The 13562-nt window shown below is 48.0% G+C and overlaps 1 protein-coding gene across 2 annotated transcripts in view; it reads left to right on the forward strand.

The window, feature by feature from the left end:
• The first annotated feature begins 332 nt into the window (after nucleotides 1-332).
• The window catches only part of ETV6 (ETS variant transcription factor 6), a 257241-nt gene continuing 244011 nt past the window's right edge, over nucleotides 333-13562 (forward strand). The window contains exon 1 of one of the 2 annotated variants that reach the window (XM_043561574.1): nucleotides 333-844. In XM_043561574.1, the coding sequence (XP_043417509.1) occupies nucleotides 812-844 (33 nt within the window). In that variant the 5' untranslated portion in view covers nucleotides 333-811. The remainder of the gene's footprint in view (nucleotides 845-13562) is intronic. The other variant, XM_043561573.1, reaches the window with a different exon arrangement.

Consider the following 13562-nt stretch of genomic DNA (forward strand, 5'->3'; position numbering starts at 1 on the left):
CGAGGCGGGGAAGGTGGGAGGCGTTTCACAAAACCTGTCTTGTGGTTTCTGGGGCCCCAGCGTAACGTTTTTTTTCCAACGTGTCTCCCCGGACCTGGCGATTGCCCGGCCGCGCCCGGGCAGCCGGGCTCCCGGCCCGCAGAGGGGATCACGGCTGCGCGGACGCGCGTGGGCCGCGCTGCGGGGGGCTGCGCCGCGCGCTCTGCTGGCGGCCCTGGCCTCGCGCGGCCCCGCTCCCCCGGCTTCCCTCCGCCGCCGCCCCTCCCCCCGCCCGGCTTTTATTTCCCCGATGCCGGGCTGTAACCCGAGCTTTTATTTCCTGGTGGCTCCTTTAAGAGGCAGAGCTCAGTGCTGGGAATTCACGTCAGTTTCTGCACTGAAACTCTCAAGATCAATGAGCAAAGAGCTTTCTCAGTTCTGCCTTTCAGTTTCTCTCTTCCAGGAAGGAAAACATTCGAGAGAGCGAGGGAGAGCGGCGGGAGGGCGGGGGGCGGGGGCGCCGGCCGCGGGTGGGAGGAGAGAGCGGGAGGCCGGCCGGGCTGCGCCCCGGGTCGCCGCGCCGCGCCGCGACCTGCAGACCCCGCCGCCGCGCTCGGGCCCGGCTCCCACGCCCCCGCCGCCCCGCGCACCCAACTCCGCCGGCCGCCCCGCCCCGCGCGCTCGCAGACCCCCGGGGCGGCTGCCGGGAGAGATGCTGCAAGAAACTTCTTAAATGACCGCGTCCGGCTGGCCGTGGAGCGCTTCTGGGTTGGGGAGAGGAAAGGAAAGTGGAAAAAAACTGAGAACTTCCTGATCTCTCTCGCTGTGAGACATGTCTGAGACTCCTGCTCAGTGTAGCATTAAGGTAAAGATCTTCTCCCCCTCCCTCTGCGTGCTCGGAAACCTTGAGCTGCACCGGCCGGGGCAGTAGTGCTGGGCTCTTCCGAGGGGGCTGTTGCAGTTGCCTCGGTTGCAGTGAATTATTTGGGGCGCCGGGGAAGGAGATGCAGCTCGCGGCGGCGGCTGTACCCTTTCGTGTAACCTTGCTGCTCCCCCCCGCCGAGCCCCATCTCGGCTCCTCGCCCCCCCCCCCCCCCCAGCCCACCCCCTTTCTTTTTGACAATTGAATGCCCGTCACAATTGGGCAGGAGGAACCCGAGTGGTCTCTAGACCTGTAAGACACCCCCGTAATTAGTGCGCTTTTGTAAAAAAACAAAAACAAAAACAAAAACAAAACAACAACAAACCTGCTCCTACTCCTGCTGCCAACATGTGACTGAAATGTAACTTTTGTTCCGGAGGGGTGGTCTCCTTAGGAAAAAAAAAAAAAAGTGACTGCATCTCCAACGGGAGCTGAAGAACTTTTTTTTTTTTTTTTTTCCCCCTTAAAGGACTCCCGGGGTCAGATCAGACTGGATTTTTCCCCCCTCCTCTGATTGTAATTTCAAGCACTGTCGGAAAGACAGCCCTGGTGTCAGCTTTTCCTGGGCATTTGCACAATGAATTTCGTTCTTTCTTTTTTAAACCAAGGTAATTAAAGTTGCCGAGTGGTTATTGTACTCCGATGCATAGGAGAGTTGAGTAATCCCAAAGTAGAAAACTCCTGTGATGCATTATCTGAGTGACCAGGCAAAGTGACCTTCCCTGTTTGACAGTGCGGGGAGGGTATCTGAGAGTAGAAATCTCCCGGCTTTCTGGTGGTGTTTTGCAGCATTGTAAATGCAGGATGGTGGATGTTTGCAAACACGGTGTTTGGTTCCAGTATATGTACATGTGTATGTATCGATATCTATAGAGCCGGTGGTGCTGTGGTTTGTTGCTTCTAAAAAGTTGTAAAGTTTGCCACGGTGAGGAGGCAAGATGATTTGTCCATTTCCCCCAATTATTTTTCCCATCGCCGCATTTATTGAACACTTTATTTATTTCACGATTCCATCTGTCCCCCAGGTGGAAGAGCCTACCGCTTCTGCCGGAGGCTGAAGCCACCGAAGTTTGTTTGTTTTTGGCTTGGGCCGTTTAATATGTGCTCAGTGAGTGGACACTGCAGAAACAATGAACAAATAACCTGTTTTCCTCATCTGTGGGGAATTAGAGAAACCTTTCCTGTTTTAACATGGCTTTTCCATTAGGGTCTGCTTAAAGGAAACAGTATTTTATTATATTTGCTTGCTAGGTTTTCATAATCATACTCAGGTTTTAGTGTTTCTTATCAGGGGAGATTTTCATGGATTTTAAGATAGGGCTAATGTGAACTTAAAAAATGGGTTGGGTTTCTTTGTTTTTGCCTCACAGGAATGCCCAGTGGAACTTTTGTGTTTGTGTATACCTGGGGTTATCCGTATGTCTGTGGTGAAGGGGGTGTCCCCAGTAAATAATTTAAGCTACTTGTATACTTCAAAACTAGTTTCTTTTGCTGTATAAATTAGATTTTACAATGAGCACGGTATGGATCATCTATTTGGATGCTTCACAACACAAACAGAGGGAACTGCATAATAGGGATTAAATCAGTAAATTGTATTTAATTCGATGGCAGTAACTCTGGCATCAGGAAAACCGGACCAGCTACGGCGTCCTCATTTTCGGGTGACCGCAACAAAAAAGCTATCCTTTCTGTGACTTTTCTTGATACTTCTTTTAAAGGGACTGCATATCCCCACCATTCTCATGGGCTGATTTATGTTCGTGCATAAATCAGAAAACTCCTACTGAGTGGCTGGTTCTGTTGTACTCCAGTGGGAAGAGTACAACAGCCCTTTCCTTGCTCAGACATGCAGAACCAGTCCCAAACCCAGACAGAATACCGTCTTAAATGTGACATAAAAATGTCTTCCCTTATCGCTTACCCTCAGTTTGTTTGTTTGCTTTTTTTTTTTTTTTTAGGTGCCTCTTTTTGTGACTTTGTATTTCCGTGTAATTGAGCTAGATTGAATGTTCTCCACTAGTAATGAAGTATCACTTTTATTTGGATGGTTCTTCACGGAGCCAGATTATGACTGTTCTGTTTGTTGAGACCGTGCATATGTTTAGGTGCACATAGGTGAGGTGTATTTTTCCCACGGAGTTTGCTTAATTCGCTGTGTTCCAATAATAAGTGCTGCAGATCAAGGCCTGGGGATTATTCCGGGTCATCTGAAAATGTTCTGGTGATGTGTGCAGTGTTTCATTTAGTCCTTGGGATGTGGTACAGTGACTGCATAATAAAAAATGTTTGCTGGTAACCCGCAAGCAAGTACCGGGATTGCTTTTAGAGCCCAGTAAACAATAAACTTTTCTGCGGAGCAGAGAAGGAATGTCAGAAGCTGTCAAGGATGACCTGATGAATCTGATGGATTGAAGACATGTGACACGGAAGCGTGGCTCTAGGTGGAGAGATTTCCCTTACTCGTCCACTCCACTCCTGAAACCTTCCTCCCTTGCTCCTGTTCCTTACAAGCAGCTGGTCAGCAAGCGGTAAACTCGGCAGCTGGTGCGATGGCACACAGAGGCAGCCACGGAGGGAAGTGCTTAGTTTACTTCTGAGTAGTGTCTGTTCTACTAGAAAAGACCAGTGTACCATTTGGGTGCAATTTCTAAGGTGAAAGTTTTTGAATCAATCAGCGACACCTTTGTATGTATCACTTGTGTGGCAGTGGGTGACATTGGATGCCCGATAAAGCGCTTTTATATTTCTTTGGCGTTTTATGGGCATCTTTCCGTCACGTAGGGAGGTGACTTTCAGATGCGCATTGTACAGTAGAAGACAGGTTGACTAGCCCTAGGTCACCCAGACTGTCGCGGAGCCCCCACCGTTTCTCTGCACCGAGCTGCCCCACGCGTGGAGTGACACTCTCGTCCAAGAGTTTAAATGCTTCCCTTCTTGATCATTGGGATTGTTCAACTGTAAGGACGGGGCAACCAACTATATAAAAAGTCAAATAACTTTTTTTCAGAGGATTGTGTGGCTGACTGCGCCGGTCATGGGAGGAAGGAAGGAAGAGGCTGTCTTTTCCCTCATCAGCCTTCACCTTCAAATCACCTGTTCAGTGTTAAGTTCAGCCAGCTTGCTGTGGAACGTGGTTATGGCCCAGCAGACATAGTCCTTCATGTCTTGGTAGGCTGTTTTAGTCGTGAGGGCCATCCAGGTTACCAAAACTAGTGGTATAACTTCCTCTTCCCCTTTTCACTGCCCTCCCTACTTGTCTCTACTCTCCAATATGGTTGGCTTTTTTGGCAGAAAGAAATCTTTTTTCTTTTTTTTTTTTTTTTGCTACTAACTGGGATGGATGGATGGATGGATAGATGGATAGATAGATAGACAGATAGATAGATAGATAGATAAATAGATAGATAGATAGATAGATAGATAGATAGATAGATAGAGTGAGTGAGTCCAGGTTTCCCCTACTGGACTCTGAGCTCCTTGGGTTTAGCGATCATTGTCTTTGTATCCTGCTACCTAGCTTGGCACCTGGCATAGACATGTTTCTCAGTAATGTTTGCTGATTTGAAGTGAGGCATGGGAGGAGGTCATTGCCCTTTCTTCTGTTTGTCCCTGTGTACCAAAGGCTGACTTAACACCTGCATCCATTAGCTTGCATCAGGTATTTAATAGAGCCACACTGCTCTCTCAGGGAGGCCGACGACACTCTCTGGGTGTCGGTCCAAAGATGATATCAGTAGAATTTTGGCATAATAATACTATTTTTATCATTTTGGTAAAGTTCAACAAAAACGTTTGTGTCTAAACAGACAAAGGAATTGAGTCAAAGATCATAAAAGGGCCTGAAGAATTACCTTAGAATCACGTTAGGCTCAGATTCGCAGGCCTCTGAGTTTCCCCCAGTCTCTCGGACAATTGAATCAGGGAACGTTCAGGCTTTCAGAGCTGGAAGACCTTAGAGATCACCTGGGCCAGCCTATTATTTTCATAGGGAGGGGCTCCAGAGAACGCAGTGGCTTGGCTTTAGCTAATTGGTGACCGAGCCAGGTTGAGAGCAGTGCAGGCCGTGTTCTCAGGCCCCTGCCCTGCATTTGCTGGGTTCGTGGTGCATCCCTATAAAAGGCCAAGGACATTCGATACAATAGGCTGCACTCTCTCCGGCACTTCCTAGCTTGGTCCGTTTTAATCCCAAGCCAGCTGGTATGAGGGCACGGAGGTATGTGCCAAGGAAGATGTGTGTGTGGGGGAAGCCCTGGGCCCAGAGGGTGTATTGTTAGACGTGAGAAGAGGAAGGAGTAGGAGTAGGGGATCAGGGAAGAGGGACTTGACAGACTTGTATCTGCACCACTGTTTGCGGCACCAACTTTTTTTTTTTTTTTTTTTTAATTGTAAGACACGCACGATGTTCCGTTTACTGTCTTACCCGTGTTTAAGCGTCCGGTTCAGTAGTGCTAAGTATATTCACATGGTTGTGCCACAGATCTCTGGAACTTTTTCGTCTCGCGGCTCGGAAACTCTGTACCCACTAAACACGAACTAAACACTGCATCCCTCTCCCCTCCTCCCAGCCCTTGGTAACCACCTTTCTGTTTTCTGTTTCTATGATTTCGACTACTTGAGTGCTCTGTGGAAGTGGAATCCTAGACTTGTCATTTTGCTTATCGTAATGTCTTTGAGGCTCATCCACGTCGTACTGTAGCGGGCACGGGATTTCCTTCTTGTTTTAAGGCTGCGTAATATTCCATTTTATGTGTATGCCACATTTCCTTTACCCGCTCACCCGCTGATGGAGATTTCGGTTGCTTCTGTCCCCTGGCTGTTGTGAATGAAGCTGCAATGAACTCAGATGTGCAGTTATGTCTTTGAGATCCTGCTTTTTAAATTTTTTTTTTTAACGTTTATTTATTTTTGAGACAGAGAGAGACAGAGCATGAACGGGGGAGGGTCAGAGAGAGAGGGAGACACAGAATCCGAAACAGGCTCCAGGTTCTGAGCTGTCAGCACAGAGCCCGACGTGGGGCTCGAACCCACGGACCGTGAGATCGTGACCTGAACCGAAGTCGGACGCTTAACCGACTGAGCCACCCAGGCGCCCCTCGAGATCCTGCTTTAAGCCCTTTGGATGTATGCCCAAAGATGGGACATGTGGAATGCAGCAACACTTTTTTTTTTTTTTTTTTTTTACAGTGTGTGAGAAGTCTGGTATTTCTGTGCTGGGCTGAGGGAACTGGGCCTGTTATGAAAAGCGCCCTTTTCTGAGGAAACCTTGGGTGGGCCATAGGCTCTTTTATCTAGGGGTGGCCAAACTTATACCTCAGTTGAGGTGTAGTAAGCTTCCTGTTTCACACAGTATGAGCTAAAAGCATGGCAGTTGGTCCTAGGAAAGTAGCTTCCTTCCTTCACATAGGTCAGTCAAGGGAAGAGGTACCCCTGATGTGGCTACCAGAGAACCCAAAGAAATTCTGTAAATCTGAGTTGAGCTGCGTGCACTCACGCCAAGGAAGGTAGAGGGGCAAGGAGGCACGGGGTTATTGGGACGAACGGGAAGAGCCGTTTCATTTTATTACCAACTGTGAAAAGTTGCCCTTTGGTGTGGTTCTCCCAGCTAAGCAGCGCCGTGTTAAATGAAGCCCCCTAGGGTGTGGGGGTTTACAAATGGCATATTTTTCTCTGTGACTGTGACTTTAGAAAAAGCGCTGGTGTTCGTTTTCAGGCAGAGTCTGGCCCGGCCGTATTCGTTGTTAGACGTGTGTCAGAAACCAATCTCTGTGTGTATTTGTTGCCGAGAGTGAATGTGAGTACACTCAGGGTTCCCAGGCCAAAAGGGGCCCCGCTGAAAAACTAATCCCCACCACACCTAGTATTTGGGGAGTGGAAGAGTAGGCTGAATTAGCAAGAAGTTGGGATTATGGCCCATTGAACAGAAAACACATTCTTATTTATTTCTCAACGTACAGGAACCAGACTGATAACGCGTTGTTCACTGGGGCGTCTCAGGATGAGCCCCAGCGAATAGGCAAAAATGACGTGTGTTCCACATCACCTGTTGGTTAGAAATGAGTGCTGCTGTGTGCTCGAAACTGTTCTTTCAGTGTCGAAATGGTACCACAAATATATCATTTGCCTGATAAGCCTTTCTTCTGAGGTAGTGAAAATGTACAGTTCATCTGGTCTTTGTCTAAATGAGCTGGAATTTTCAGACTGTGGGAGGATGGTGGGGGTGTTGAGTGAGGAAGGCATTAGCCCGAGTTTGGTAAGCGTGGACTCCCAGATGAGCATGGCCGCGTCTGGGTCCTGTGGACTATGCTTACGGAAAAGTGGGGAACACTTGCATTTTGGAGCTTTCCCAGTTCTGTGATTAAAGGTGTCTGTCAGCTGTTTTAGTGGTCATTGCTCCTACCTTTTCTCCCCTTCCTCCTCCTTCATCACCACCACCACCAACGTCGTGTATGGAATACCCCTGTGTGCTGGTCTGTGTGCTAAGGGCTTTACCTACATTATTTTGCTTACTCTTCACAACTCTCTTGAGGAGAGAGATTCTGAAAGATTCTGAAGCCCGGAGTGTTTAAGCCATGGATTGGTCCAAGAGCTCACCTGCCATAGGTGGTAAAGCTAGGGCCTATAGTTCCAAAGCATTTTCCATGACTGTTCTTGGGTGCGGCCATCTTTATGAAGAGAAGTAGGAAATCGAGAGTGATGGGGGATGGTGGAGGCTCCCATGAGCTGGGATGAAGGGCAGGAATGGGGCTGCAGAGATGTTTATGAGGCCCCAACTTCCCTTCCCATTCTGGGTTCCCCGAAGGTGGATTTCTCCTCACTGTTCCTCTCACGGTGGGGAGAGCTAGATGGCCACACTGTGCAAACCATCTTCGAATCAATGTCCAGATCTTCCATTTTTATTCCAATCTCTGGTATTCTCTAGCGATGTTTTGTCTTTCGACGGGTTTCATTTTGGGCCCTTTATGTTGTCAGAAACCTTTCTTTTCCCTCTCTGCCTTTTTCTTCTTTCCCCTGGCACCTAATTTCGCCTGAATGTGGGCGACAGGCTGTGCGGTGTCCTCTCATCCTGTCCAGCCTCTGGGTTGGATGCCTTTGTCTGCGTTACTCTCTGGTCAGTCTCTTTTCCTTCCACAGCTTTTTTTTTTTTTTCCCTCCCTTGAAACTCTTTATACTATCGATCAACGTAAAATTTTTCTTTAACCCATCCCTCATGTACATCCTCAATACTGTATGATTTCTACGAATCTGTTTGAGATCTTTTCGGATATTCCCTGATTATCGCCTACCACCAAAGGAATCATCTTTTTTTCCCCCCTCCCTCTTTCCTGATAGCCTGACCACACTGGCCTGGTTTATTTTACTTGAGTGAAGAGAGGATTTTGGCCATCTGACTTCACAACATTTTGGATTTGAATGGCTCTAACAAAGCCTGTCTACAGAGCAGATGTGGGGAAGGAAGCAGAGAGAGAGATGTGTGGAGGTAATAAGAAGGAATCTAAGAGCGCCCAAGCCGAATTTCTCATGAAACAGATGAGGAAACCGAGTCCGTTGGCATTTATTTATCAATTTATTAATATTTTATTGAGACAGAGCACAAGCAGAGGAGAGGCAGAGAGAGAGGGAGACACAGAATCCGAAGCAGGCTCCAGGCTCCGAGCTGTCAGCACAGAGCCTGACATGGGGCTTGAACCCACCAACTGTGAGATCATGATCTGAGCCAAAGTCGTACGGTTAACCGACTCAGCCACCCAGGCACCCCTCAGTCCTTTGGCATTTAAATAGCATGCCTGAGATCACAGTGTGCATTGTACCCGAGCCAGAGTCAGAATCAGGTGTTCTGTCCTCGGGCCATGTCCCTCTAACACTGGCTGGGGAAAAGTGATACAGAGCAGACAAGAATTCAGAAAGTGAAGCTTTATCACAAGGACTCCTATAGAGTTAAACCCATTTGTATGGCACCCCACAATGACTGATGATATTAATGATCATAATTATGACTTCCAAGTTAAAGACAAGCTTTAAGTTATGAGATTTAGGAAGTGAGAAAATGTAATGCATTTTGGAAAGCTATCCAACAAAAATGTTTGGCATAAAAATAATGTGAAGTTTTAAAAGGCTACGCTTCAGTTATCTGGATGAATGACTTACGAAAAATATGTTAGTCCCCAGTGAAGACAGGAAGGAGCTATCCAGTAAATCTGTATGCTCACCAGACCTGTGTACTCCTTGGGGGTATTTTCCCTTTGTGTGTGGGAGTCAGACATACGGAAAACGATCTCATTTCCTGAATGACCTGAAAAGGACGCATCACCCCGCCAGCACGAGCACTAAGGGTGAGCGTGCACAATGATGTAAGTGTCGCCACAGTGTAGTTCCAGTCACCTCTACTTCAGATTTTGATTCGCATTTTATTCTGTCTGGTGTTCTTTGGTTCTCATCTATAAAGTCGATTTCCCTTAAGAGGATTGTAAGTTGCTGGGAAGAGGGGGCCAATCATTGCCTTACCGCCGAGGCCTTCTCGGGGAAGACCACAGACACGGGAGTGGACCGACAGGAGTGTGAATCCTGGTCCTTGAACTTGAATTTATTAATCTTCTTCTTCAACCTGTGAACTCATCTGAAGTGGTAATAAAGATACGTGTCTCTTGGGATATGTCAATTTCATAATGCAGCAACTTACTTTGTTAAAGAAAAAAAAAAGGTAGTTCTCTCTCCCTTTATGTATCCTCCACAATATCTAGATCTGGAAGGACCTAGAGATTTTCTAGAGCATGCCTACGTGATACAGTTGGTGCAGCGGCCAGAGATGTTGACGGTTTGCTCACGTGGCTGGTAGGTGGCACCTTCCAGAACCAAACATCTAGGTCTCCCCAGTTGGCCGACTCCCAGCCAGCGTCCTTGCCACTGTCCCACTGGTTTCTCCTAGGGCTGGGGTCACTCAGTCCTGGTTGAGCAAAGCTCATAGTTTAACTTTAATTGAATGCAAGCCTTGACAATAGGACAGATGAGCCAGCTGCGGTTACATGATAATAACCAAGGCCTTTGGCATCTTCCAGTAAAGTTTTGAGGGAATGGCTAGTACGGTTCTGAATAAGTTTCAAAGATAAAAAGAAAAGGAAAAAAAAAAAAACAACCCTAAGCCTGGAAGTACCATGCAGTGACTCTAACTAGCATTATTACTCAGCACTCAAGTATTTGAACCTACTCAGGGATCCGCTGGTTCACACAGTTGCTTATTATTTGCGGCTGGGGCGAGACTTGAACGAGGGCATCGGTTCTTTAGTCTGCTTTTGTTGAACAGGCAGTTCCACGTCTGTCTGACCACAGAGCAGACACTGTTTGCTGCGGGGTGGTGAATTTCCAGTTTCAAGAGCCGGGAGTATATATGGCTCTTGGTGGAAGTTTATACAGAAGAGTCTGAGAAAGCCAAATTTGTTACTTTGGGCCATGAGGGAGCCTTTGTTTTTAGACGTTCGGGGACCGACGTATCTGTTTTCAGCAGCTTTGTTCTCTTTGCCGTGGACTTGAAAATGCTTTCCTGAGTTTTCCTCTGCGTGTCCACGTTCAATGACAAGATGAAATGAATGACCCTTTTCGAGGCACAGTGGGGAGAATGTTGGCTCCTCGTCTGCTGACCCCACGCGGCGGGCGTGGGTGCTTTCGGGCTATTGGAAAAAGAGCATAGGTTTGGAAAGAAACCGTTCCTCTGCACTCTTCCTTGGAAAACACAAGTGAAAGCTGGATATTTTCTTCTCAGCTGCCTTGTCCCCTCCCCAGTGGGTTATGACGGGCCATGTAACTTTATCTTTCTGGAGACTTATCTGTGTAACAGGCAGTAACCCCTGCTCCACTGACATCCCCTATATGTGAGGAAGCAGTAACCAAAGATGAGATGCTGACTCTAAACTATTTCCTGGAAGAAAGGAGCTGCAGATACAAATCAGGCTGGTAATTAAAAAAAAAAAAAAAAAAAAAAAATGAAGCCCCAGAGAACAGCCTGTTTGTCTCTGAAGTTACCCATTTCTCTAACACCTTTCCTTGTCCCCTAGTGAAAGTGTGGGTCTGGGTGTGGCCCTGGTGACAGCGTTGGGAGATGGGAAAGAAAGGAGAGGGCTCAGATCTGCCCGCCTGGCCATGGGTGTGGCCAGAGCAGCGCTGGGCTCCCTGATGGAGAATCCAGGTCAAGGGACAATTTAGAGTTTGTGCCATGCAAAGCCTACTAATTAATACTCAGATCAATACATCTGCACTGGGGTGGGCAAGAGGGAATGTCACAGAGACTTGATAGAAAGGGGGGTGGGACTTTGCTGAGCTCTTTTCTGGATTGTTCTGAGGAGCTCAGCCAAGGGAAGGGGACTTTTCTCGACCTTAGTTCCTTCATTATTCACTGTTGCTTCAAGACCATTTGTCTTTCCCACAGTGTCCTTGACCATCGAATCAGAGTCTCCTGCCAGAGGAGAACCACATAAGAGAGTCTTCTGACTCACCATATGGTCTAGCTGTGTCTTTTCACGTATAGACAGACTTGTGATCACAGGTGGGGCCCCCAAGGGGACAGAAGTGGATTCTCTTTCCTCTGGGCCCGTGTGTGTCCTTGTGCCCAGCTTCCTGACACAGAGTTGGTACACCCTCATTTTGGGAGATGGAAAATCGGAAGGATTGGACCCCTGGTGCATTTTGTAGTCGCTGTGTCCTCCTTTTGACCTGAGATGTGGGAGGTTTCAGATCTGTGTCATGAGGTCACATGACTGGTACTTTGCACTGTTGAGACCCATGGCTCTCCTCACTCGTGGGTCTTGACATTAATGGCCAGTGATGGGTGGGGACAGCAGGTCAGGAGTCCCTCTCACTTGGCGCCTTTGATGTGGTCTGTGTTTGAAGTGAGGTGAACGAGGTGGGGAGAGCTGTCATTTGGGACTGAAATATGAGTCACATAGGTCCTTGGTCTGGGGGTGTCCTTTTCCCCCTGACCAGGAGGCCTGAATGACCCATGGTGGCTGACTACATCCAGATCCCCTGGAAAACTGCTAGCTCTTTATTTGACTTTGTGCCATTTAGTCCTTCCCTTAGTCCGCTGACTTGAATACTTTAGGATGAGGTGGAAGGAGAGACCTTATGAGTCGAAAAGGTAAGAGTTTTTACCCTCCCAGGGCACCTGGGTTGGGTGGCTCCATTGGTTAAGTGTCTGACTTCGCCTCAGGTCATGATCTCACGGTTCATGAGTTCGAGCCCCACATCAGGCTCTCAGCTGTCAGCGCATGGAACTCCGCTTGAGATCCTCTGTTCCTCTCTCTGCCCTTCCCCTGCTTGCTCACTCTCTCTCTCTCTCTCTCTCTCAAAAATAAGTAAACATTAAAAAATTATTTAAAATAAAAAAGAGTCTTTACCTTCAGAAAACCAGAAACACAGAGGCTCACTTTCTGAATTTTGCATTGCGCTTTTTTGTGTCTCTGAGACTCTATGCCTTTGACTGTGAGCTGGGTGGCGATGGTCCATTTCTCTGCAGACAGAAGCCCCCTGTAGGTCAGATGTAGCTTTTGAACACAGTGGAATCCAGTGGGGATGTTGGAGGGCACAGGAAGGCCAGAGTGATGATCTTATCATCTTTGTGTTGCCGAGATAGGCGGGGAGATGGGCAAAGGGACCCAGGCATTCAGATACATCTTAAGTGGGGCACCTATTAGAATATCTGTCTTACTTACTCCCACCCTTCCCGGTACTTTGGCTCTTCTACACTACCTACCTCAGGAAATGAACCAGGGGGCCCTGATATCAATGGCAGGATATTTCTTGATCGTCTTTTGGGTGCAAGGGGAGATCTGTGGGACAAGACCTCAGCGGGAAAAGAACCCTAAAACTGCAAGAAGGAAACAAGGTCCAGAGCCATGCAGACCCTCTGAAAGGCCTAGTTATTCCTGCAGAGAGGGAAGAGGTGGCCCCAAGGGCAGAAGTCACCGTTACTTTGAGCTAGCTCTTCTGAGAATTCTTCTGTCTCGAAAAATTTGGTAAAATAGCCAAATGGAGCTTCTGGAAACCATGGGGAATGCCTATGTGTGCTTTTGTGGTTAGCTCTCGTGTTGAGCAGTCTGATTTAAGGGAAAGATGCTTCTGTGTACATTTCCATTTCAGTTGTGGTATTCGAAGGTTTACCATGGAGGAGGAGGTGCGGGTGAATGAGAAGACAGTCCTCTTGCCTCTTCCTTCAGTTATATGTAGGTTACAGGCGAAAGTAAGTTCACAACACATCCACTTTCTTATTCGGTCGGGTCCATTTTAGGATGGCCCACAGAGCCCGGGGCAAATCCAGTCACTCTACCTTGGCGCTCCTGTTTCTGGACTGCCAGACTCAATGCCAAGTGGATTATTGGAAAGAATTCACTTCACAGGCCTGGCTCCCGGATCGGTGTCTGTGATTCTCCGTGGGGTCTCGTATTAGGGCTCTCTTCTCTTAATCCTTTTGGGACTCCGAGTGGGGCCCGTGTTGACAAGATTATGCTACTTTGGGGAAGTTCTGGCCGCACACTTCCCCAAGCAGGGTGAGGCAAGTGTTGTCCAGCTGGCTGCCTATTGGGCAGTTGGCCATGCTTGGCACTTCTGAGTTTCTGGTATACCAGTTGCCAGAAAGGCAGTCTCTCAGCTGGTCCTGGTGTCCCCAGGGCAC

The sequence above is a fragment of the Prionailurus bengalensis genome, chromosome B4 (assembly GCF_016509475.1).
Source record: "Prionailurus bengalensis isolate Pbe53 chromosome B4, Fcat_Pben_1.1_paternal_pri, whole genome shotgun sequence".
In the NCBI taxonomy this organism is placed as follows: Eukaryota; Metazoa; Chordata; class Mammalia; order Carnivora; family Felidae; genus Prionailurus; species Prionailurus bengalensis.